The sequence below is a fragment of the Ceratotherium simum genome, chromosome 26 (genome assembly GCF_057802395.1).
Source record: "Ceratotherium simum simum isolate JZ-2026a chromosome 26, ASM5780239v1, whole genome shotgun sequence".
Classification (NCBI taxonomy): Eukaryota; Metazoa; Chordata; class Mammalia; order Perissodactyla; family Rhinocerotidae; genus Ceratotherium; species Ceratotherium simum.
The window spans coordinates 15,731,245-15,757,303 of record NC_141925.1 but is presented as its reverse complement, the minus strand read 5'-3'; the positions used below and the strand labels follow the sequence as shown (position 1 = coordinate 15,757,303).

Here is a 26,059-nt window from a genome sequence, read left to right as displayed (position 1 = left end):
CAAATTAGGGAGAGAGAACAGTGGCTCCTTAGAAGTGGACTGCTTTCAAGGATCTTTTTCCAATAAAAAAAGCAGACACCTTCCAGAAAAGAAATGTTACTTGCATTCTTCTGTTTCTCACTAAAGGCCCATCTGAAGGCCACTTGTGCAAAGAATCACTAAGATGCTGCTGCTCGGTGCACAAGCTTGGATTTTAATGCTCTGACAAGTCCCACTTCTTCACTGTTAGAATAATCTGGGGAGAGGCCAAAGCTTAAACCAATTTGTATATGTGTAAAAATAAAATAAAAAAGCAAAGTAGGTCTCTCTGGACTTCACACCAGAGCCCCTGGGCGTGGCCTTGGGGACGGGCCTGCGGTCAGGTCCTCGTTTGCAGAGGGAGTCTGAGGGCCAGCTCAGTCAGATGACCCATATCTGCTTGTTTGCTTCGCTTCTTGATGTATTCCAGGGTTTTCACCTAGGAGGAAAAAGAAAGATCCATCTCTCCTTTCTGGTTCGTAACTCTCTCTCCTTGGACACCAAGGCTCCACAACAAATCGGCCATATTGTGAGCTTATGCTTTCTTTTAAGCAGAGCACAGGTAAAGTCTTTTGAATGATAAGGGAAGGGAAGAAACCAGCCAAGTCTTTATTTATTTTTTTGGTGAGGAAGATTCGCCCTGAGCTAACATCTGTTGCCAATCTTTCTCTTTTTGCTTGAAGAAGATTGTCCCTGAGCTAACATCTGTGCCCATCTTCCTCTATTTTGTATGTGGGACACCGTCACAGCATGGCTTGATGAGCGGTGTGTAGGTCTACACCTGGGATCCAAACTTGCGAACCCCGGGCCACCAAAGCGGAGTGCACAAACTTAACCACTACACCACTGGGCCGGCCCCCAGCAAAATCTTTAAATAAAACTTAGATTATAGCTTGCCCTTAATATCAGTTTGGGTGTGACCAGGAATGACTGTGTTTTTATATGTGTGGCTTTTATTCAGAGAGAATAAGCTTTTAATACTATACTGTGTAGCGCAAGGAAGTGACCCTGCAGAAATCCTGGGCCTGGCGCCTTTCTAGAAGGGACGATTGGGCCTCTCTGATGTCCAGGCCCTCATGCTGTGTTGAGCATCAGCAGATGTGGGCTTGTGTGGCTGGCCAGGACCCCCGTGCTTCGTGGGCTTGGCGAGGGGCCCTCGAGGGTCTCACCATGGTCCTGGTGTCCGCACAGCCATGCCTCTGTGCCAGGTGCCACAGGTTGACGGAGAGCTGGTTGAGCCTGTTGTTGCGCAGGTCCCCATGGGCCAAGATGCTGTTAAAGAAGGAAAGGCCCAGCGAGCTCTGGCGCTTCAGGGCCTGAAACAGGAGAGAGAGGTGAGCATGTGGCCCTGGGGCTCAGGCCGGCCCACTGTTGGCGCTGACCTGGGTTCAAATGCAGCTTGACCAGGGATCTTCTGCAGGACAAGCTGCTTAACCTCCCCGGGTCCCAGCTTCCCCATCTGTATAGGAGGAAAGTAAGGTGACAGCAACTCACAGGGTAAGTGTGGACTGAACGAGGTGATGGGTGTGCAGCCCTCTGCTCTGTGCCCCCCACACCGGCACTGCTCACCATGGGGGAGCAGAAGCGAGTGATACTTCCATGAGCCCCATCACTCAGCGGGGTCAAGGAATGAAACAACCCAGCAGCAACCAGCTTTAATGCAAGTACAAGTGGAAAGTGAAAGGCTAAAATACGTCCCTTCCAGATGAGTCCTCAAGCCACCCAAAGTTGTGGTCACTATTCCCCCCTTTGGGTGCTGGTAACAAGGACTGAACGACGGTTCCTCCACAGACAACGCTCCCGGTGCTCGGTGCCCGTGCCCAGCTTTTACAGGAGCCATTCTACACTCTGACACCAGGTCTTTCCTCTCCTGCTCAATAATCCGAGAGGTACCCAAACAAGAAAAGTCTAACCAAAACATCAGGGTAGACCAAACCTGGACCCCAGCTCTGAATGGTGAAGACACGGGGGAAAACAAATCTCCAAAACGCAACACCACCCCAGGAGAAGGAATACAGGTGCCCAAAGGTAAACACAGGCACCTGGGAAGGCCAAGTCAACAGGTGGCCTGACCAGGGGGCCAGGTCAGATCACAAGTCTGTGTGGACCCTGGAGAGCCCACGCCCCAGGCCCTTGCTGGGTGCTCTTGGCTGGCCCTGCAGAACATCAGTGCTGCCGGGAGCCTCGTGCATCTGCTCTGCTCCCTGGCAGCTAACGGGTACAGCGCCCTCACAGGGTGCCAGGGATCATGCTCTGTGCTTTACACGACTCATCTCATTTAGTCTTCACAACAACTCTGTGGGAGGTACATTTCTAACCCCCTATGGTAGGCACAATTCTAGAACTGTCCCCCAGGATTCCTGACCCCTGGTTATTCAAACACTAACCCAGGTGCTGCTGTGAAGGGACTCCACAGATGTAATTAAGGTTATGACCTTAGGGAGGTAATCCCAGATTATCTGGGTGGGCCCAATCTAATCACTTGAGCCCTAAGAAGCAGAGACATTTCTCAGGCTGGTGTCAGAGACAGGCAGCGGAAGAGGAAAGACGAGCTGGAAGGGGAAAGACGAGCTGGAAGGGGAGATGGGAGGTTCAAAGCATGAGAAGGACGAGACCCACCATTGCTGGGTTTCAAGATGGAAGAAAGGGGCCAAGTGCCAGGAAATGCAGGGGGCTTCTAGAAGCTGAAAACAACCCCCAGCCAACAGCCAGCAAGGAAACAGGACCTCAGTCCTACAACCACATGGAACTGAAGTCTGCTGATACCCTGAATGAGCCTGAGAAGTGGATTCACCCCAGTGTCTCCCCATAAGAGCCTAGCCAGTCAACACTTTGATTTTGGCCTTGTGAAACCCGGAGCAGAGAAACAGGCCCAGCTGACACCAACTTCTGACCTCCCAAACTGGGAGATAATAATGCTAGGTTTCAAGCCCCTAAGTTGTCGGCAATTTGCTAAGGCCAAAATAGGAAACCAACACACTCCTATTTTGCTGATGAGGCCCTTGCAGCTCAGAAAGCTTCAGGCACTTGCTCAAGGACCACAGCTGCCAAGTCAGCAGGGATGCGAGCTCCGGAGCCTACGCCTGCACCCACGCCCTCCCTGTCCCACCCCAGTTTATAAGATGTTCCCACGGACCCACGGTCAGCGCCACATTAAGAAGCCAAATTCTGAAGAGGCTGAGAGATCTGCCCGACGCAGCCTGCCGACTGGAGCTGCACCGTTTCATCCAGGGAAGTAGGAACGGTTTGATTTGGTTTAGAAAAAACATTTTTTCCTGCTTTTCTCAACTACTCTAGGGGGATAAAACCAACCCACCTCCCACTCATCCATCCTTCCGTCCACTGTCCATCATCCCACAGATATTTCGTGTGGAGCCTACCAAGGGGCAGGCTCTATGCTAATGGCTGAGCCAACGTATTCACCACCTGCCATCCTCTCCCGAGTGAGAATTTAAAGTCTTTAGTGGAGGGGGTGAAAAGAAAACAGCCAAGGAGCAGCTTTGAAGGCAGTTGGGTGAGGGTAGCTGAGTAACAACGAAGAGACTCGGGCTCCCCCAAATTGAACCTGCCTTGGCAACGGCCTGGACCAGGTGACAGTCACAGAAGCAGCTGAGGCAAGCAGCTGGGGCACCTGCCTGGCATGGACTCATTAGCCGGCTGGTGGCTGCCTGCTTCAGGTTCCTTTCCGGAACCGGACAATGCGGTTCTGCTCCAATCAGGAACCTGGGCAGAGATCACCACTCAGGGTTCCAGCCCATTCTGCTCGTCTTTTAAACTGGCCCTCATCTCACGCCTGGGAGACCAGGAGGGCCCGTTTTCTGCTTAGATCTAGAGGACCAAGCTAAAAGAAAATTCTATTTCAAATCCAACCAGAAGAATCCCCTCTGAGAGAGGCCCTTTAACTACATTTCATTGAAGTGGGACAGATTTTCAAAAAGTCAAACAAGGAAGACAACATCTAACTGGCTATTTCTCGGTTTTGTATCTTCTCAATAAGCATTTTTCCCTAAAAAGCTCAATTCCCCTGTGTTTTAAATGCACTGCTTATTAAAAATGAAATCATTAGAGACAGGTCTGAGGGATGAGAAAGCATGCCAGCCAATATGCAAAGACCTGGAAAACCACGCATGCGTTAGGAGAGAACCAAATCAGGGCCTCAAGCCCCCTCCTCTCTCCACGGAGATTTTAAATAGAAAAGAGCTTCTTTTCATTCTTTTCCTTTGAGAATTGTCATTTCCAGGAAGCTCCAAGGGTCTGGCATGGTTCCCAGCTCCACCACACCCAAACAAACAACTCCGTAAAGCTCGCGATTAAAACAGGGCTGGCTCCTGCACGTGCATTCAGAGGACAATTCTGGAAGCAGAGCTGCTAATACCAGCGCCAAAAGCTGAGACACTCAAGAACGACATCAGCCCTGGGGTTTTCCAACAGCATGAAGCTTCGCTCCCCAGCAGGCGGAGAGAGAGCTGGCCCCAGACTCCAGGACTCCACCCTCTGAGGCCCCTGCCAGTCGTGGTCACCTGTGCTGAATTTCACGTCACATTGTTAAAATGAAGGCTGACGTTCCATTTCAGCTCGGTCCGCCCATCTTTTTCTAATAAATGTGCATACATGGACAGACATTCTCAGTGAACGTCCCTGCTACGTATGCGAGTTGAAATATCCTAAGGAAACATTCCAGCTTTGCTGTTCTTTCAGAATTCTGTTTGAGTCATTATCACTGTCAACGCCCCCTCCCCCAAGAGAAAAAGAGCCAAACGTTAAATGAAAATAGTTCCAAATTATATGGTTCCGGGCTTTTTTAGGGTGAGCTTGGGGGTTCAAGGCCATGGTCACTTAGGCTGTCAGTGGCCAGCTCTGATTAGACGGGCCTGTTGCATCAGAGTGAAGAAACGCTATTTTCAAACCACACGGCCCATTTCTGGGATGCAACCTGTCCAACACACAGCACGGCTCTAAGGGGTCTGGGCGAGAAGCTGGAGCCAGAGCCAATGGTTTTAAGCATCAGGGAGAGGGGCGAAGAATTTTTCACGGCAGGGGGAGCAGTGGGGTTCTAACAGTGTAACAAGTGCAGGCTGAAGGTGAAGGCCTCCATTTCCCCTGGAGGGAAGAAAGGGCTCTTCCAAAAGCCACCTACACTGAGACGAAGCTGGGTCTTTAACCCCAGAGAGCGTTTGCAAAAGGCCTCTTGGTGGCGGGAGGGGAGTTGTCTCTTCTAATACACCTGGCTGAGAAACCAGCTCCTAAAGAAACTGGGTTCTAGCACTGCCCCTTCCACGGATGGCCAAGTGCCCTCGCTGCATCAGCTCCCAGAGTTCTGCAGCCCTGCACCCAGCGGGGCCCCCAGGGTGGGGGGCACACCACACATCCTCCCTCCCATCCATCCTCTCCCTGAGAGGCACCCTCCCGCAGGGCCCCCAGGGCAGAGCAGTTCTGTAGTTTTCCTCTGCCCTTCAGGCAGTGCCCCCGACCTCAGCAGAGGCCACTGCGGAATGAAGTCCAGGAAAAATCTCCCTCTCTCCAGCACCTGCTTGAAAACCCTGGGAGGAGGGAAGCCAGGACATATGCGTGTCATGCATGTGTACACCCGCAGCTATAGACTCTTCTTGTGGGTTTTGGTGGGGAGGGGGAGGAGGATACGGGCAGTGGAGGTACTGTATACAGTCCTGGAAATGACTTAAGAGTTAAACTTAATCCAGTTTGAGCTTATTTTATCTGGTGGGGTGGGGCTGTAGGAGCCAAACCCAGGAATGAGAAACTCCAGGTTTGGGAAAGCGATCTAGGGAAGGGAAGCGATGGAGGGCTCCGGAAGGAAGGGGAGGGCCAGAAGCCACTGGGAACCCAGCTGTCCCAAATCTGTCTTGGGTTTGGTAAAGGGAACTGAGGGGGAGGACAGTGAGAGAAAACAGGGGCCTGCCAGGATGGGATCAGGAAGGAGCCATCAGGTTGTCTCTTGCTGGGTGGGAATAAAACAATCCAGTGCTCAGAGCTTCAAGCAGACAGCTGAGCAGTGAAGAGCAAGACCTGGCGGGGAGGGGGCACGTGGAGGCAGAAAGCAAGCCAGGCTCCAGCCGACCCAGGGGAAGGACGCAGAGAAAGGTCAGGCACCAGCTTTGACTCCTAAGGCCCTGCCACCCCCCACCTTGACTACAACGACAGCAGTCACACAATGTCTGAACAACCAACGTCCCCGCCAAGCCTGAGACGGGGACTCTGGGATCCATCCGTCACCCACGTGTTTGGGCTGATGCTGCAAAAATGGAGGCTGCGGTCGGCATAACTGGGGAAGGGAACCAGGTAGTTATAGATTGTACTATGTGAAAAGTGTATTGAAATCAGTCAATCATCTAACTATATGGAGACTATGGAAAAACTGCTCTGAAAACACAAAAGATGCAACATCTGGTAGAAATCTATTTTGTGGATAAGAGCATGGGTTCTAGAAGCTTGCTTTGACCGTGTGCCATAGCCACCACTTGAGGCTTCCGTTTCCTCGTGTGGAAAGTGTTCAGGGGCAAGAGCTGTTCCCACCTCACTGGACTGTTGTGATTTTAGATGAGATAATACGTGCAAAGTTCTCAACACCACACTTATGTACAGTAAAGGCTGGAAAAATAACCGTATGCCACTTCTGAAAAGACAAGCGGGAAGGCCCTGATGAGGAGGACAATGCAGTAATTAGAGTTCAGGCTTGGGGATCTGGGTGGGAACCCTGATGTTCTCCCACAACCAGAGGGAACCGGGGGCTCTGGAGAAACCTCTCTGAGCCTCAGTCTCCTTTTCTGTCCATTGAGAACAGACACAGCACCCACACCTCACAGGGTTGATGTGGGCACTGAAAGAGCTGAGGTGTGGAGAGCACAGGCTACTATATATTCAACAAGCAGTGACTGAGCACTCGCTGTTTGCCAGGCTCTGCTGGAGGTGGGGATGCTGCGGTGAGTGACACGTGGACCCCAGAGACCGTCTCAGGCACAGGCAGGTCTCCAAGACTTGTCTCGAGGTCCTGGACTCCATGGAGCGTGCATTCTGGTGGGGGAGCCAGGCAACTGACAAGCAAACCTACTCACAGAGCATTTCAGCAAATGACCAAGTGTTACAGGGACGATACCGAGGGATGCAGGAGGGCCGTGGCTACTGAACACGGGGGTCAGGGCAGGCCTCTCTGAGGAGGTACTTTTGAGCTGAGACCCGAAGGATGAGGAGGAGCAGCCAGGGGAACCCTGGGGAGGCGCATTGCAGGCAGAGAAAACAGCAGGAGCAAAGGCCCTGCAGCACGCGATGACCGGTCTGCACATCAACACATTCTTCACATGAAGGAGTTTCCTTTCCGGAATGAACCAATGTCCAAGCACCCTGGAAACTCATGCATTCAGAGCGAGCGGCAGGGAGGGCACGGCAGAGGGCACCTACCTCGTCCTTGGCCAGAGTCTTCAGGTGCTCCAGGATCTGAGCCATCACCGTCTCGCACAGCTTGTTGTTTTCAGCCAGAAACTTGGAGTCCCCCCCGTAGAGGCTGTCGTTGGAGTCGACTGAGGGAACAAACCAGAGCAGTGAGACATTCCCAGGCCAGGGCCGTGCTGGCCAGGGAGAGGCAGGCGCGCGGCACATGCTGTCAGCAGATGGCAGGGAATCACAGCAGGGCAGGTGGAAACAGCCAGAACTTCCCACTGGGCTTGGGGCCTTGGGAATCACAGAGAAAACACCCGGCCTTCTGGACAGTGGGAGCCAGAGACCAGGGGTGTGGAAGTCATGCCCCCTGCGGCCCAGGCGTGGACGGGCAGTGAGCACACAGTGACCGTCAGAGCAGCTGCCCATACTGAGTGTCCCCTGGGTGCTGGGCACTGGGCTGTGCCTTTGCACGTGTTACTGTGGAGTCCTCGTAACCAGCACGTGAAAGAGATGACATCAACATCCCCTTTGACGGGTGGGGAAACTGAGGCCCAGAGGTGGTCGCAGCTAGGCCCCCAAACCGGAAGTCTCATTCCGAAGCCTAAGCTGTCAAGCACTGCGCCCACTGCCTGCCCTGTCACCCTCCTCAAAACGCCCGCGGATGGACCGTAACGTTCTCTCTCTCCACTCGCCAACTTGAATCCCTCTGACAACGTCTCTCGCCAAAAGGTCCCTTGCTCTCTGCCTGGGCACCTCCTGTGACAGCCACTGCCTAGAGTCAGACCAGCCAGCAAGGAGAGCCCGGCCTTGACCTCCCTCCCTCCTTCCTTCCTATAGACCGACCCTCGCACCAAGCGTGATCTGCTCCGGGTGAGGAGGGAGAGAGCCCACACCAGGTGCTGTTCTGCCCTTTGCTTTTGTCACGTAATGATATACTCGGTGCTATTTCCGTATCAGCATATACAGACCTGCTGCTCTGGGACAGCTGAACGGTACTCTGCCGGAGGACGGACCAGAGGGGATGTAGCTGTCCCTACCACAACACTTCCGTTGTTTCTTTTCTTTTCTTTTATGGTTTTTTTGGGGGCGGGGGACAGGGCCAGGCTGCTGCAAAGTCTTAGAGCCCGTAATGAAACCACTACTACTGCCTTGCAGAGTCGATTCGCTCCCTCCACACCGACATGAGCTCACACCCCTTTTCTCGCCAGATCCTTTTTTAGCTGCTTTCACTCCAACTCCCAAATGCTGACTTGTACGTGGCAGAGCATAGTTTTTGAACCTGGTGTGAAGAAGCGGCGCTCTCTCGTAGGAGGAGCCCAATTCAGTGGAGCACCCGCAGTGCTAAGTGGTCAAGAGGAGGCAGCTTCTCATCGGGCAGAGGTCTAACATCTGGGCCCCTGTCCCAGGTGCAGTGGCACCTGATAAACCAGGGGCCGTGCCGGTGCCGCGGAGGGTGTGGCTGTGCACACGTGGCCACATGCACACAGTGCTAATCCAGTTTGTGGTTTAGGGACACTTTTAATAAACCGGGTTCAGTTTAGCTTATCTGCTGGAATGTAATTTGCTGCGCTCTTCTCGGCCCAATTAAAGAGCATTCATCACTGTCCCTATCTAAGAATATGGTCTCCTTAGAAGAGAAGATATTTATGAGAACACAGCCAGGCCTGTGACGTTGTGTAATGCAAACAAGCGGTGACAGCACAAGCAAGGGACAAATGGCATGTGGTTTAGCGTGCAGACGAGTGAGCCCTAGAGTGAGAGCCACACTGCACAGCCCCATCGTGGTGAAAGTCACAAGCTGTCCATCAGTGTCTGCATAGAAATACTCATCACACCATTGGCGACAAGCTACCGAACCAGGGGATCATGTTCCACAGACAATGGCCACGAAGACAAGAAAAGCCAAGGCACAACGTGCAGGGATGGCTCTGAGCTTCTAAGAAAGTGACTTCCTATCAGGGTCACTAGTAGGAAAACTGGCAAATACATCAATATCAATGCATCAGAAATACGTTTGTCTGGCCTATAATTTTATGAAAAAGAAAAAGTTTGACTTCACTAATAATCAAAGAACAGAAAACTAAAACCACAGAACTTTCTTTTTAAATCACCTATCAGATTCACAAAGGTGAGAAAGAATGATAATATGTGGTTCTGATGTAGGTCTGGGAAAACTATTGGTGGGAATCTCATAGTGTAGAAATAGGTAAGAAAAGCCTAAAAAATGTTTAGTATGACTTCACACCCATTAGGATGGCTATTATTAAAAAAAAAGGGAAAACAAGAAGTGTCGATGAACATGTGGTGAAATTGGAATCCTTGTGCACTGTTGGTGGGAATATAAAATGGTGCAGCTGCTGTGGAAAAGTTTGGTGGTTCCCCGAAAAGTTAAATATACAACTACCATATGATGCAGCAATTCCAATATAGGTATATGCCCAAAGGAATTGAAAGCAGAGACTCAAACAGACACTTGTATAAGAATGTTCACAGCAGCATTATTCACAATAGCCAAAAGGTGGAAACAACCCAAGTGTCCATTGACAGATGAATGGATAAACAAAATGTGGTATATCTACACAATGGAATATTATTCAGTCATGAAAAAGAATGAAATTCTGATACATGTTACAACAGGGATGAACCTTTAAAGTATTATGATAAGTGAAATATGCCAGACACAAAGGACAAATATTGTATGATTCCATTTCTATGAGGTACCAAGAACAGACAAATTCATAGAGACAGAAAGTAGAACAGAGGTCACCAGAGGCTAGAGGGAGGGGAGAATGGGAAGTTATTGTTTATTGGGTACAGTTTGTTTGGGATGATGAAAAAATTCTGGAAACGAATAGTGGTGATGGTTGCATAACATTGTGAATATACTTGATAAAACTGAATTGTGCACTTAAAAGTAATTATTTTAAAATAGTAAACTGTATGTTATACATATTTTTTCACTATGTATATTTTACCAACAAAAAAATGTAAAAAAAAAAAAGTCTTCGTAGAAAAGAAGTCCAGATCTTTGACTTGGGAAAACCACTCTAAGGGATTTATCCCAAGAAAATAATCCAACTGACGCACAAAGATGCATGTGCGTGATGTTGATCGTTTCATTATAAATAACAATGTTCATTATATGTTCAATGTATGTTCATTATAAACTGTTGTTTATAATGGTGAGAGGAAAAGCAATGTAAATGTCTATCAGCAGTTTTGACTAAATGCTCTGTGGTGCAGCATTAAATAAAATACTACGAAGACAATAAAAGCATATGATCTATAGGGGTTAACGACCATCTACTCCACTATAGCACTGCTACAATATACTATTACTGAAAGATAGTTACAATATATATTAATAAAAAAAGTGACAAAACAGTATACATAGTAGAGCCCCTACATATGTAGCACACAACACATATATATTATATCCATATCTTTCCTAATTACCAATTTTTTTAATTTAAAAAATATTTCATTATTTTACATATTTCCTGTAATCTGTCTTGAATCTTTTTGGGGAATGGGACAGGTATAAGCATATAGTAATTAACTGATAAGATAATTTCAGGGATGCTTTATATACATTTCTGGTTGGTATTTCAAAAATAATAACTCCTCATTCTTCTTTTTCTCCCAGCTTTTTATTTTGAAAAATGTCAAGGCTATAGAAAAGGAGGAAAAACAGCACATTGAATACCTGCCTAACTCTCACCTAGAATCACCAGTTGTTTCCATTTGCTACTTCTGTGCAAGCTCTCTCTACAGCACACACACATACAGACATATATACACAGAATTTTTCTTGGCTGAACATCTGTAAGCCGGCTGCAGACACACTGCCTGAGAATGAGAACAGCTGGTCTCCTTGCCCCAGCCTCTCTGTCCGCAGGTCGCCTCTGATCACCTCTGCACTGCCCGTTTATGCGGACTCTTCCGGGGAGACTTTCCCAGGCCAGCTGCTGGCTTTGCAACTGCTCCTCTGACACCAGGTTGGTAGTGAGCAGCCCTGGGCCACCGGGTCCATCCCCGGGTTCCTACGACAGCTCTGGCTCTGGCTGCTGTGTCGTGACTGCTATCCACCACGCAGAAGATGACAGTTATTCTTTTAAAAGCCAAAGAATAATGTGATTCGGCCATTTACCACCCCCTGATGTTGCAGGCGGCAACCTGCAGCTGGTGAAAGAATTTCTCACGTCTACTGCTGAGGACCAGGACGGTTCCCGGCACGAACGCCCAGTCTCACTGCGGGTTGGAATCTACTCTCGGTTGGATCAGCCTCAGCACTGGAGGAAAAACATGGTCAGGACCACCGGTGGCCAACCACCCAAGCTGCAGGCTTCCTGACCGGAGGGGCCCGAGCTGTGTTCAGAGCAGGCTGCTCACTTGCTCGCTTGCGTGCATGCACGCATGCACACACTCACACACAGCACCTAGTGGATGAGGGCCTGCTCTGCACCAGGTTCTGGGCTAGGAGCTGGGGAGCCAGTGGGAACAAGACCAACCTGGTGCCTGCCCTCGCGGAGCTCACAGTCTATCAGGAGACGGACGAGCAAACAGGCCATCGCAGTAGTGTGTGCTGACTGTTGGGAGGGGCAGTATGGGGGTTACAGGATCCTAACCCCCACGTGGGGTTATGGGATCCAGGCTTGGGATGGAATTCTGGAATTGGTGAGATCCAGGCTGAGCCTGACAGGTTGAATTCACCAGAGGAAGTGGACAAGGGAGTCAGCAGGGAGGAAACGAGTCTCCATGCTAAGACTCGGTGGTGACGGAGGGAGGGAGCAGCGGGTGAATTTGAGAATTAGGAGGAAGGTGGCCAGGCTGGAGAGTGGAGTGCGCCTGAGAGTCCACACGTGGCGCTCACGACGGGAGAAATGACAGCCCAGGCAAATGGCCACTAAAAATAGCCCACGATCCCTGCATCTGTCTGGCGCTGGGGTCACAAGCCCGAATGTTTCAAGGGCCAGGCAGGTGACGTGGAGGAGTAAGGGGCTACGCTGGCTTCCCAGAGCATCCGGGGTTTTGCTCTTCCCATCAGATACACGCTATCTGCAGAGTAAATAAACCAACATTCCGTGTAGGGGACATCTTCCCTGCACATCACACACGCTCTCGCACACTCGCATGAAAGCACAGGATTTACTGCTCCAGGTAATTTCAGAACGTTCTCTTCTTATTAATCTGCAAAGACAGCAGCCAAGGCATCCTTTGTAAATGCACAAAATATTTGACTCCAGTCTTGCAGAAGTTCTAACCCGTGTGAACACCGTCTAAAAGGCTGCCTAGAATAAGAAGGGATGGGAAAATGGAAGCCCAGCCGCTGCAGAGCCTCCCGCCGCCCCCTGGGCCTCTCTCCCACTGAGACAACTGGCAGGTCACAATTGTGCATCCAGAGTAAACACAGCTGGGCCAAGAAGAAGGAACAGAAATCCCATCCTTCTGTTTTCATCTCTGAAAGCTAGAAAACTCGTCTCCCACCGATCAAACATAGCTGGACTCCCTCTGCTGGCACTCTGGCTCCCACAGTCGGCCCTGGCTGTATGGTGTAGACTGAGGATCAAGTGAATCTGCCTGAGGAAGAGATGAGAGAGGAGACGGCAGGTGAGAGGAAAGGGCTTGCTCCTCTGACAGAGCCTATGGTTTACAGACCCACTTCCACGTCGGCGTCTGGTCCTCAAAGGTTTCTCTACTGTTGAGAGCCCTCAATGTGCCCTTCAGAAAAGAGGAAATAAGAATGCCAACAAATTTAGGGAAAGGTGCTCAACCTCATTAGCCATCAGAGAAATGCAAGTTACACCCATCAGAATAGCCAAAATGAAAAAGACTGACCACACCAAGGGCAGATGGAACTCTCATTCACGCCAGGTGGGAGTTCAATTGGTATAACCATTTTGGAAAACAGTGAGGCTGTATCTACCAAAGCTAAACATAAGCAAATCCAATGAAATCCAGCAATTCTACCCTGAGGCAGATACCCAACAGAAATGTACACGAAGAATTACATATTCAGGAACGTTCATAGCAGCACTACTCATAATAGCCCAGAGCTGGAATTGGAAACATGCAAATGTCCATCCATAAGGTAATGAATAAATTCTAGTGTAGTCACACAATGGAATACTATACAGCAATGCAAAAGGATGAACCACAGCTACACACAACAACATAGAAAAATCTCCCAACCATAATACTGAGTGAAAGAAGCCAGATACCAAAGAACACTTGCTAAATGAGTCCAGCGACCTAAAGATAAAATACTGGCAAACTAATTTGCTAAACTAAATTGGCAAACTAAATGCTAGAAGTCAGGCGCGTGGGGGACCTTTAGAGGGGAAAGTGGTGGTGCTGACTGGAAGTGGGCACACAAGGGACTTCTGGGGAACCAGTGATGTTTGATTTCTTTTCTGGGTGGTAGTTACCTGGGTGTGTCCCCTTTGTGATCAGTCACTGCGCTTTACAGTTTACTGTCTGTATGTAATAGGTTATGCTTTAATTAAAACATTGTTATTTTGTAATCAAGGAGGCAACATAACGTATGTCCTACAGTTCCGAGTGTGAATTCCACTTCCATCGCTAACTGGCCGTGAGCCCTTGAAACCATGTGGTTGGTAAACCCCGTTGTCTTTTTGAGTCTCCCTTGTGGGTAACGTGGGGACACGAATGCCTGTCCTCGTCGCGATGCTGTAAGGATTAAAGGAGAAGGAGGCCCGCAGAGTCTGGTGCAGCCCCTGGCACGCAGGAGGAGCTCAGATCATGGGAGCTATCATCCTCAATATCAACCAGCCTCCCTAAGGTACATCTTTACCATCAGCCCCCAAAGGCCAGCTAGGGAAAGCCTCTGAGAGTTATGACAGAAGGTCACCTCTTGGCACTGCAGATTTGTTCCCTGAAATTTCCAAGTGTAGAGAGCGTTGCTTAAACCCTAAAGTATACGATTACTGGCCAAAGCACTTTTAACAATAGGGCCATTTTTTGGAAATCAAAAATTGGAACTGAGGGTGTGACATGCAGGGGGATGCTTAGGCTCAGTGGGGAGAGGTCTGGAATGGGGACTGTCCCATGTTACCTACAGGACACGAGGAGGCTGCTCCCAAACTCGCAGCAGCAAATTCAAAATGGCTGGTGGGACGCGGGGGAACAAGGCCATGTCCTTCCTCCCGAGCCCCTGATCTAAGGGCTCACGAGCCTCAGCATCACCTGAGAACCAGGGAAAAAGACCCAGGCCAGGGTCCCACCTGCGCGTAGGAACAGGCCTGGGGTGAAGCCCATGCACGAGTATATTTCACCATCTTTCTAGGTTATTCTGTAGCACACCAAAGAGAGCACCCATCCAAAAGAGCTTCTCCGAGCTCGTCTGATGGTCAAAATGACCTTGGATGCTAGTTAAAGACATACATTCTCCGGGCTCTTCCTGGGGATTCTAACTGAGAAGGATTGAGCAGGATGGGGCTCAGGAATCTGTATTCTGAAGAGCTGCCCCAGGTAATGTTTACACTGGAAAATTCAGCGAGACCCTGGACCAGAAGTTCATGGTAGTAAAACATAAGAGGGTTTAAATCAAAGAGAAAGGAATAAACCTCGTTTGACTTCCATGAGATTCAGGCACCGTGCGGTCTGTGAGGGGGACCCTGCTACCTTTGTCTATGTGGTAGAGATAGGTCTCCTGGCTCATGGCAGACAGCAGGTGCAGGACGCAGGTGTAGAGGCGGATTTTATCATCACTGCTGTCCTCCCAGGTGTAGTCCTGGATCACGTTGAGAAGCTCTCGAACAAGAAACAGGACCCCATGTTCAGGATGATCCTGGTGGAGAACCAAAAAAGGATAAATAATCCTAGACATGAAGCAGGAGAAAAAACATATCAAGACAGCAACCCAGGTCCCTCCCTCTATGGCTGTAGGGAAATTAAAGTGCCAGCTACGGTTAAACGCACAGAGAAAAATGACTAACCGTGAGTAATCCCACTAATCAGCACACAGACGAGCTTTGAGACCATCCCTTTTTGGGTCTGAGGGATGATAAAGCAAAGTTACCTGTCAGCTTAATGGCCTGTTTCCAAAATTACAATCTTGTTTTTACACGCATAGCAGTAAAAAGTCCTGTTCCTCAAACTACAAAAGCAAGATTACGGGTCTCGTAGCAGATGGAACGGTAGAAGCCACCTACCTCGAGTAAGCCCCCACACGATCACTGTCACCACCAAAGGCACCGACTTTAAATACAGCCTCACTCTTTAGGGCGTTCCACAATATTAACTGCTAAATTGAGGACGCTCTCTTGGGGGAGGAAAAACCCAAGAGACAGAGTTTGTTTACAACAGTGTTTCTCAGATGCTAAACTGAATAGAAAAAGAATGCTGGGATGCAAACTAGTCAGCGGCTTTGATTCCGTTCCAAAAAGGTATATGGGATCATGTGGCTCCCTGCTTAACCCTCTGCAAAGACGTCTCCCCCCACTGTGGATAAATGCCCACCTCCTGCCCCGCTGCCTCACCTACCTGTCCTGTGCACCTTGCCCTCACTCACTCTAGCCACACCTTTACAGCTCCCGGGACCAGCTGGACCGCTCACGGTCCTGGCAGGACAAAGGGCACTCTCACATGGTTAAATGAGGATGGTTTAATGAAGTATTATTTATAAACACGTGCGCAGGGTGAAGGGACCTAGCGAGGAAGGGTGAGGCACCCAGGGCCTGGCGACAGAGGGAAGCTGTCACCACCATCGGGCTGACAGCACACAGTGGGAGCGGCGTTACTGGAACGTGCAAGACCAGCAGCTGGAGGAGCTGTGGCCTTGGGGGGAGGAACAAAGCCATGCCAAACCATGGCCCCGCGATCGTGGGGGGTAACTACCCCACCCTCGCTCTCCTCCTGCCCTCCAATCCGCCATCGGTACCTCACGCCGGCTGAACTAGCTGGAAGCCAGAAGGAAGCAAACCCAGGTGAGGCAGTCCCCAGAGGCCTGTCTCCCACACAGATCAGATGGAAGGGAGAGGATGCTCCGGGGGGCAGCTCACGTGCCAAGAATGTTCTGGCCTCCTGGCCCTACTGTTCCCTCTGACTGGAATCTTCATCTGCAAGACTTGGCCAGACTGGCTCCTTGACAGCCTCCAGATCTCATCTACATGTTGGCTCCCCCACAAGGCTTCCCTGACCTGCCCTCCAGGGCCCCCCACCCCTCCCCCAGTTTCTCTTTATCACAAATCATCCCGTCTTATTGTTTCGGAGCCGTTCTCACCTTCTGAAGCGATTTTATTTATTCCCTCAGAGAACCACCCAACAATCTCTCTTGGTTTATCTGTTCTCTCTCTTTTTCACCCTTGCCTATAACCTCCGGGAGGACAGGTACTTTCTCTGTCATGTTTGCCAACACTACACTGCCAGCACTGCCCGGGGAACACACTGCAACAGTGCCCGTCCCTGCCCCTTTCTGGGACAGAGCTGGCCACATGGCAGGCACCTGGTAAATAATGCCAAATGGGTTACATCTTTTGAAACTTGCTATGTGCCAGGGACTGAGGTGGCTACAAAACAAGTAACAGCAGCCAACTTTTCTGGAAGCTATCGGAGCTACCAGAGCTCGTCTATGTTCCAGGAAGATACTATTATCCACCCCTGAACCCCACTTCACAGATGGGAAATGAGCCACAGAGAGCTAAGTGAGCTGACATCACACTGCTGGTACATGGAGGAACCAGGGTTTGAGCCCCGGCAGGCTGGCTCCAGAGCAGACATTCCTAACTATTCATACTCTATTTATACTGCCTCTCTGCTGATGAGTTAGGCGCGCCTCTGACTTTATGGAGCTGGCTAACCGGGGAAAGGTGTACATGGAGTCAACTATTCTGAATACACGCACGGAGTCTGAGAAGCATTATAAGCAAGGTGGGTGGGAATTAACAGCCACCCAACCCAACATGCTTATATACAGCAGTAATCCCTCCAGTGGGTGAGAATGGGGGTGGAGGGGTGTGCGATGTTTTGTACAGCTGTTAACATGCCCAGGAATTGCTGTTATGATATCAGCAAGGAAGAGGACACGTGATGCTCAAGTCTTAATGCTCACACTGTACACATCAAAACTGCCCACGCCGCGTCTGCCTTCCATGTACAGACTGAGTCTCAGCTGGCAGCTTACTACTGCCTTTCTTTGATAACAGCTGTGTCTAACTAGGCTATTTCGTTCTGATATGGGGATGTTCAAAAATATTTTTTATTTCAGGATCTACCTGGGAGAGACAACAATCCGAGTGTTCCCGTAACTTAATTTCAACACAAATGCCGTAAATATTGTGGGAGACCATTCGACACACCTCCAAAAAGGTGGAAGAAGGGGTAATGGAGACATAAAGGTTTGTAGTAAGCCATTTCCCTGAGTTTTTGCTCATAACTGAAGAGACGAGAGATTCTATCCAGCCTTCTGTACAGGAAAAAATTTTCCACATGATATCTATGCTTCAGTGGCTGTAACATTTTAAAAAAAAATTGTACTCTGATGGCTTAGTGCCAGCACCTGAAGCAAGGCAAACACAGGATTTTTTAAAAACAAGGGAAAAAAAGGTCCTGGATTCAGCTGGTAATCGAGTGGGAAAAGGTTCCCCCTGGTGTCCCTGCCAGGGCTGCCTCTCTGACAGGGCAAATGGATGCTTATGAGGCGGCCCCCACGGCGCACCCGGGAGGGACTCTAACCTCCCCCGCCCGGGCGGACAGTGGGCCTGGCGTCTACTATTCACAAGATCCCTTTGGGTCCCTGGTCTGTGGAAATCTTTCTATTAAATGTCACTCCTTGGGAGGAGAAGGAATATCCTAGAAATGACTAACTTCCCAGGAGAGCTAAGATGAGAGGCAGCGAAGACAGCACTGAGCACAGACATCCTGGCTTTGAATTCTGTCTGTCCACTTACTAGCTGGTGACCCTGAGCGCGTCACTTCACCTCTCTGTGCCAGGGTCTGCTTCTGTGAAATGAGGATAATAATAGGCTTGTTTGGAGTGAATGTTTGTGAACTGCTGGCTGGCTCACTCTAAGAGGTATGTAAGTGTTGGTTAAACAAATAATAAGTCCTTTAGAAAAGGAGTCAGAACACAGGGGAGCTGGGAGGAAAAGCAGGAAAGGAAAGAGGGGGGACTAGGCGACATGGAGGGGGTGGGAGGGAGGAGACAGATCACCATGGACATTCGAGCTTACTGTCTGTGGAGCTACCTGGCCCTGCGGGAGCCCGCCCGTGTCTCATGAGCTTAAGCCCCTGGCATCCCTTTAGCCTCCCCAGGCGCTGTCCCTCCAATGCACAGGGCCCCTCCCCCGCCAAGGCCTTCCCCCACGTCATTCCCTCTGCCCAGAATGCCCTCTCCTTCCCCCTCTGCACTTAGTTCTAAGTACTAGTCTTCCTTCAGATCTCAGTTCCAGTGGTACTTTCTCTGGGAACTTCCCTGATCCACTTCCCTTCAAATTTGGCTCTCAGCAGTCCCTGTAGATTTTTATGGCACTTTACACAACTGTAGTTCAGGGTGAGTTTATCTGTTTAGCATCTGTCACTGGAGTGGGAGGACACGCTTCTCTTGTTCACTCCTCAATTCCCAGGTCAACAAATATTTGTGAAACAGATGGAATGAATGAAGCTTAGCACCTGCACATCTTGTTAGGCTTGCGGTCAGACCCCTTCATGAGGGTAAGAAGGAGAAAAGACATTTCCCTGCCACGTCCCAGGTGATTAGAGCCAGAAAACTGATGGGGATAACACTTCCGCTGTCTACAAATTTCAAGTGAATCAAAATTAGGCCTCTGAAGCAGTAACACTGAACTTGTGCCATGAATTCTCCTTTACTCGTCCCACCAAATGTTAAAGGAAATGTATTAGTTCAATTACATAGAGAAGACCGTCCTGCAGTCTACCAAGAGGCTGATCGCTACTAACACCAGAGCAGAATGTTCCAGAATGCTCCAAAATGCTCCATGAGTGGCGCTGCTTGCTGAGGAGAATGGGCTGTCCCTGGGGAATGTTTATTTCTGCATTTCTAAGGACGAGCAAAGCAGGCCAGGTATTTTATTTGGTCCAAAATGGCTTCAGTTTTTTTCTAAACAAATAAAATGAATCAAAGCTTTTCAAACCCATCCTTTAAAAGCCTTTCACACTGTTAGTGGGAACACAAAATGGTACAGCTGCTATGGAAAACAGTATGGAGCTACCTCAAAAAATTAAAAATAGAACTACCATACGATCCAGCAATGCCCACTTCTGGGTATTTATCCAAAATATTTGAAATCAAGATCTCAAAGAGATATTAGTACTCCCATTATAGCACTATTCATAATAGCCAAGATGTGGAGTAACCTAAATGTCCACCGATAGACGAATACATAAAGAAAATGTGGTATATACATACAATGGAATACCAGTCAGCCTCAAAAAAGGAAATTCTGTCATATATGACAACATGTATGAATCTTGAGGACATTAGGCTAAGTGAAATGAGCCAGTCACAAAAAGACACATACTGTAAGATTCCATTTATATGAGGCATCTAAAATAGTCATATTCATAGAATCGCAGAGTAGAATGGTGGTTTTCAGAGGCTGGGGGGAGGAAGAAATGGGGAGTTACTAACCAATGACCTCTAAGTTTCAATTAAGCAAGACAGATAAGCTCTAGAGATCTGCTGTACAACACTGGGCCTACAGTCAACAATACTGTACAGTACACTTAAAAATGTGTTAAGAAGGCCAGGCCAGTGGTGTAGTGGTTAAGTTCACGTGCTCCGCTTCGGCAGGCCAGGGTTCATGGGTTCAGATCCCAGGCACGGACCTATGCACCGTTTGTCAAGCCACGCTGTGGTGGCGTCCCATATAAAGCAGAGGAAGATGGGCACAGATGTTAGCCCAGGGCCGATCGTCCTCAGCAAAAAGAGGAGGATTGGCTCAGGGCTAATATTCCTCACACACACACAAAAAATGCGTTAAGAGAGCAGATCTCATGTTAAATGTTCTTACAACAATAAAATCAAATTTAAAAAATAAAAAATAGAAGCTGTGACAGGAAAAACAATTTGAACCGGGTAAAAGTGGGACATGGGAGTCGTGTGAGTGCTAAACCTACTCACAGCAGACATGGCTCCCGGGTGGCCCATCCCACGGCCCCGGAGCTCAGGGGGCACTCAGCCTTGGCTAGGCAGGCTCAACATCTTCCGGCAGCCGCAAAGCCAGCTGGCGGTTGCTAATGCTGCCTCCCACAGGAGGGATGCAGGGCTGTTAAGGCTCAAGGACCTTGAGCAAGTGAAGCGCACTGCAAACGTTTCAAGCCTCTGATGGTGCCCGACAGGCTCTGGACTAGCACAGACCTGGCTTCAAATCCCAGCTCTGCTGCTTATGAGCTGTGCGACCTCGGGCAGGCTGCGTGGCCTCGTAGCTCTAGGTTTTCTTAAGTGGAGCAGTGCAAGGACCCCTACTTTGTAGGGCTTTGGGGAGGACTCCTAGAGACTGAATGTTGACAAAGGGCTGCAGCACAGCACAGGGCACCTAGTAAGAAGCCGTGAACTGGAGCTCTAAATCATCTCATTGTCGGCAGTAAATCCTAGCAAACGCAGGAGCGCTGATACCAGGAGTGATAAAATCTGTTGAGACCAGAGAGCATTCCCATGACTGCCTAAGGGGCCAGGCAGGCAAAAGACAGGAGTTTAATGGGTCTGGAGGGGCCCAGACAAACTGGAGAGAGTGCACTCGCCCTCCCAGAACAGGACAGCTGCTCTCCAGTGGCAGCCAATTGGCCAGGTTAGGGAAAGCAGGCCCCACATGGCAAGACCTGATTTTTCAAGAGGAACTGAAAATCTGGGTTTTTCTGTGATCTACCAATTTTTGAATTTGGATAATTCATTCCAAATGTTTTCCATCGTTACATGGCCAACAAGCATGTCTACAGGCTGGAATCCACTCACGGCTCATCAGTTTGTAACCCCAGGGGCAGAGCTTCTGCTTCATTTCTTTTTTTTTTTTAATTTTCTATTTATTTATTTTTTCCCCCCAAAGCCCCAGTAGATAGTTGTATGTCATAGTTGCACATCCTTCTAGTTGCTGTATGTGGGACGCAGCCTCAGCATGGCTGGAGAAGCAGTGCGTCGGTGCGCGCCTGGGATCTGAACCCGGGCCGCCAGCAACGGAGCGCGCGCACTTAACCGCTAAGCCACAGGGCCGGCCCGGGTTCATTTCATTCAAGCCTCACAGCAGCCCTGCAAAGTGGGCATTTTGATGACATTTTAGGAAGGTGGCAACGGAGGCTCTGAGGGGTTACAAAACTTTCCCAAAGCCACAAGAACGCAAGTTTCTGAGTCCAAGCACAAGGCTGTTCCTCAAGGCTCCAATGATTTTAACATGAAGAAAATGTTAAAACCTACCCCACATGCAGAAGGCAAACGTATCCCAATTAATCAACGATCAGTGGCACCGATCAACTTCCTCATGAGGTCCCTTCACTTGACAAATAACTAGACCATCCAAAAAAGAGGGAAACGGATTATAAAGTACTAAGAAGGGGGTTTGAAAATATGAAAGTCAAGCGTCAAGCCCGGCCTCCTAACCACTGATCTTCTCTCTGGAGAACTTGGGATCTGAAATGGAGAGCTGGGAGCTCAGTTACATTCTGTCTTCTCAGCTTCACTGAGATATAATTCACACACGCAACAATTCACCCATTTAAAATGCACAATTCGATGGTTGTTAGTATATTCGCAGAGTTGGGCAATCATCACCACAATCAATTTCAGAATATTTTCATCACCCCAGAAAGGAACCCGTACCCATGGGAGCTGAGTCACTTTCATGGCCTGGATCCAGAGGGATGTTTCCCAAAGTGTGGTCCTAGGACCACTTACACCTGAATCGCTGAGGGAGCTTTCTCAAAAATGCTGGTTCACGGGCCAATCCCAACCTACTGAGTGAGACTCTCTGGGAGAGGGGCCCAAGAATCCGTATTTTAACAGTATCTCTGATTCCTGCACACATGTGGCTCCACTAGGAGCCAACCCGTTTTGTGCCTGGACCCTGTCGTAGTCTGGTGAAGCCTATGGACAACTCACAATACTATCTTTAATGCAGAAAAATACATAAGACTACAAAGGAAACCAATTATGCTAAAATATAGTTGTCAAAATAGTTTCTCAATGTATTGGTTATACCATAATCTATTAATTCTTGGTGAATACTTTTAAATAACAGACCTAGTGATGGGCCTAATAATTACTGTGCTTTTTAAGGAAGGAAGCAGGTAAACAATCTTCTGAAATATATTTCCCACCTGAAATGTGATATTGTTTTTTTCTTTCGATGACAAAGTCCCAGCTATCTGACAACTACTGTGGCCTGCTGCCTGTAATTCATAATGCAACAAAAAGCTAAATTTCACTTAGGTTGGTAAAAACAAAGGTGTCATTTTTTTTCTCATTTAAAGCTATGGTCACCTTGCCAGACCCCAGGGAGTAGGTGGACCCCAGGTTAAGAACCCCTGCTAGGGTGAGGGTCCTAGTGCTGGGTCCTGGGAGTGGCCTTGACTCCATCCAGCCCCAGCCTGACTGTTCACCTCTTACATTCCGTGAAAAACCCCAGCATCCTTCCAACAATGTCCCCTTTGACCTCTGCGACCTTGTTTTGGTTTCTAGTACTTGCCAGCAAAAGAAGATCACCATCACCTTTTTTAGTGCTTACCATGTGCCAAGGCACTGTTCTAACCATGCATGTATATTCACTCACTTAGTCCTCACAGCAACCCAGAGATGTGGACACTATTATTATTCCCATTTTATAGATGAGGAAACTGCAGCCCACTGATGTTACATCATTGCCCGAGCTGGGAGGAGGGGGTGCTGGGATTCCACCATTGGCATCTTGGTCCGGAGGCCTAAGCCCTTAACCGCTAAGTGACACCCCTGTGGCCATATAGAGAGCCTTAACTAATACACCCTAGACACAGAGCAATTCAAACATCTGACCAGAAAACCAACACACAGATATAGACAGAACATCCCTACAGTTTTAGGGCTAAGAATGTACATAAGGCAGGTCAAAGAAAGACATCACCAACAGCTCTTCTGGGGAAACGTACCGGAACTATTAATAAAGTAGAAAAGAAATTGCAGAGGAATTCCAGAAGGAACGATTCCGATGGCCGCATCTTTCCGTCAATATTAATCATCTTTGGAACTTCTGGAACGAGGCTTATAGCAGCTTTGAAAAAGGCATCAGCTGCAAGACAGAAGAAAAGTCCGTGTATGAGAACTCTGAACAAATTCAGGGTGTGCTCTCTTCTTCACATGGCCTGGAGGCTGGCCCTGAGAGTTACATGGAGGTCAGGCCCCGCTGAGGGCCCAATACGGCAGGCAGTCCTAGAAGGGGGTTTCTGCACACCGTAATCGACCTGGTGGAACGTTCGGTTGACAGGGCACTGCTGTTGCCTCCCATCTCTCCCTCTTTCCCTCCTTCCTTCTTTGAGTAATTCAGTCACAGAATCTCAGTCAAACTGGCTTTAGATAAGTAAGAAAAGCAGGCTGCCAATTTTTTCAGCAAGCCTGGAAATCACAGGCACCTGGGCTGAGGGCTCCACCTGGACTGGTTCATGAACCCTCCACTGCCCCACAAGAGGGAAGTGCTGTCATCCGGCCCTCTGCACAGACGGGAAATAAGGTGCAGAAAGAGAAGTAACTGGTCCCACAACAGTGTCCTGCGGATGCAGGAGGCGCCAGCATTGGCGGTGGGGCCCGCGCTCAAACTCTGGTCTGAGTCTACTCTAGTGCACACCGTATCTGTTAGGAAATGACAACGGAAAGGTCTGAAGGAATGCGTGCACACGCACACACACAGCTTCAGACTTCTGATTGGGTAAGAGTTCCAGAGAATCATTTGGGAAATGAAGATAGTTTAAGAAATATGAAGCAGTCTGCAAAACAAGAAGACTTCAAAGGGTGAGAGAAAGGAAGGAAGGGGAGAGGGGGGGAGAGAGAGAGGAGGAGGGTTAGAAAAAGAGCGAGATGGGAGTGAGAGAGAGCAAGCGATGGGAGGACAGAAGACAGGGAGGAAGGGATGGGGAGAGAGGGGGAAGGACTGGAGTTGGGGAGAGAGGGAGAGGGAGAGGGTTCTTTCTAAAACCGGCCAAGTATTAACCATGAGAAAAAGCCTCAAGGCCGAAACAGACAAAACACTGACCCGACAGGGAAATTTTAAACTACCCGACAAGATCAAACGCTTGCACGGTCCAAATACACTGCCACTCCGAAACGACTTCCAGTGATGCAGAGAGAACACTGTGCTGGCTACAGCATCCTGAATTGAAACCAGAACCCATCCAGCACCCAGAGGGGCAAACACAACGCACGCCCACCCTCCCGGGAACAAGGCCTGCGCAGAATGAGAAGAAGATGTGTCTACAGTTGGGGAGCAGTTTTTCGCCTTCTCTTCCTTCTTCAAAGGAAAAAGAAACAGGTTCTGGAAAGACACTGCTCTCAGAGCTTTCCACATAAAGTTACCTCTGCTCCAGAAGCTTCCTTCCCAGGCTGTCTCTCGAATCCTGCACTCACACCCTTACCACATTCACCTAGGCAAATTTATTAAGCACCAACTGTGAACAGGCACTCTCCTGGCATTATGGGCACAAGGGGAAAGAGTGGGGACAACAGTTGACAAGCTAAGTGTGGTGATGAGACCACTAATTAACACCTGTGTACTGGGAGTCTGTTGTGTACTCTGGTCTAGGGGGACATGGAGCAGCTGATCCCCACCTTGTTGGGCAGAACGAGATTAAATATAGGGGCTCTGGGAAAAGACACTTGATATTGGCTCTGGTAGATAAATTTTCCAGAAAGAGTCAGAAGCTGCAGGGTCTTCTGTCTCGGCCTACAGACAGTAGTAAACGGCACTATTCAGGGGAACTTAAGATGTCTTAAAGTAGTTTATATTCTTAGTCCTCATGCAGTCATCTGGGAAAAGTACCCATTGTTTCCATGCCCAGGTGAGGAAACGAGCTCAAAAAGTTGAGCCGCCAGGTTAAAGCAGCCCAGGATGGTAAAAGATAGAGCTGAGCAGAATTTAAAGGCCATCACCCACACTGAGCCACACAATTGGATTCGTGTTTTTCAAAAAGAAACAAACTGCAAATCATAGCTCTGATAAGGGGTTTATAACCTAAATATACAAAGAAATTCTACAACAACAAAAGAAAAGTAACCCGATTAAAAAATAGGCAAAGGACCTGAATAGACACTTCTCCAAAGAAAATACACAAATGGTCAAAAAGCCTATGAAAAGATGCTCCGGGGCCGGCCTGGTGCCGCAGTGGTTAAGCGCACAAGCTCTGCTTCTGCGGCTGGGGTTCACAGGTTCACATCCTGGACGCAGACCTACACCACTCATCAAGCCATGCTGTGGTGGTGTCCCATATACAAAATAGAGGAAGACGGGCACAGATGTTAGCTCAGGGCCAATCTTCCTCACACACACACAAAAAGTTAAACATAGAGTTATCATCTGACCCAGCAATTCCACTTTTAGGTGTATACCCAAAAGAACTGAAAACAGGGACTCAGATAACTTGCCCGCAAATATTCATAACAGCATTACTCACAAGAGCCAAAAGGTGGAAACAACCCTAGTGTCCATCAACAGATGAA

At 49.0% G+C, this 26,059-nt stretch overlaps 1 protein-coding gene across 1 annotated transcript in view; it reads right to left on the bottom strand.

Moving 5' to 3' along the window:
* Window positions 1-172: 172 nt before the first annotated feature.
* The window catches only part of VPS35L (VPS35 endosomal protein sorting factor like), a 117,748-nt gene continuing 91,861 nt past the window's right edge, over window positions 173-26,059 (bottom strand). The window contains exons 27-31 of the mRNA XM_014796339.2: window positions 23,503-23,642; window positions 15,055-15,220; window positions 7,432-7,550; window positions 1,188-1,334; window positions 173-457 (exon numbers count right to left, since the gene is read on the bottom strand). Of these exons, the coding sequence (XP_014651825.1) occupies window positions 359-457; window positions 1,188-1,334; window positions 7,432-7,550; window positions 15,055-15,220; window positions 23,503-23,642 (671 nt within the window). The 3' untranslated portion in view covers window positions 173-358. The remainder of the gene's footprint in view (window positions 458-1,187; window positions 1,335-7,431; window positions 7,551-15,054; window positions 15,221-23,502; window positions 23,643-26,059) is intronic.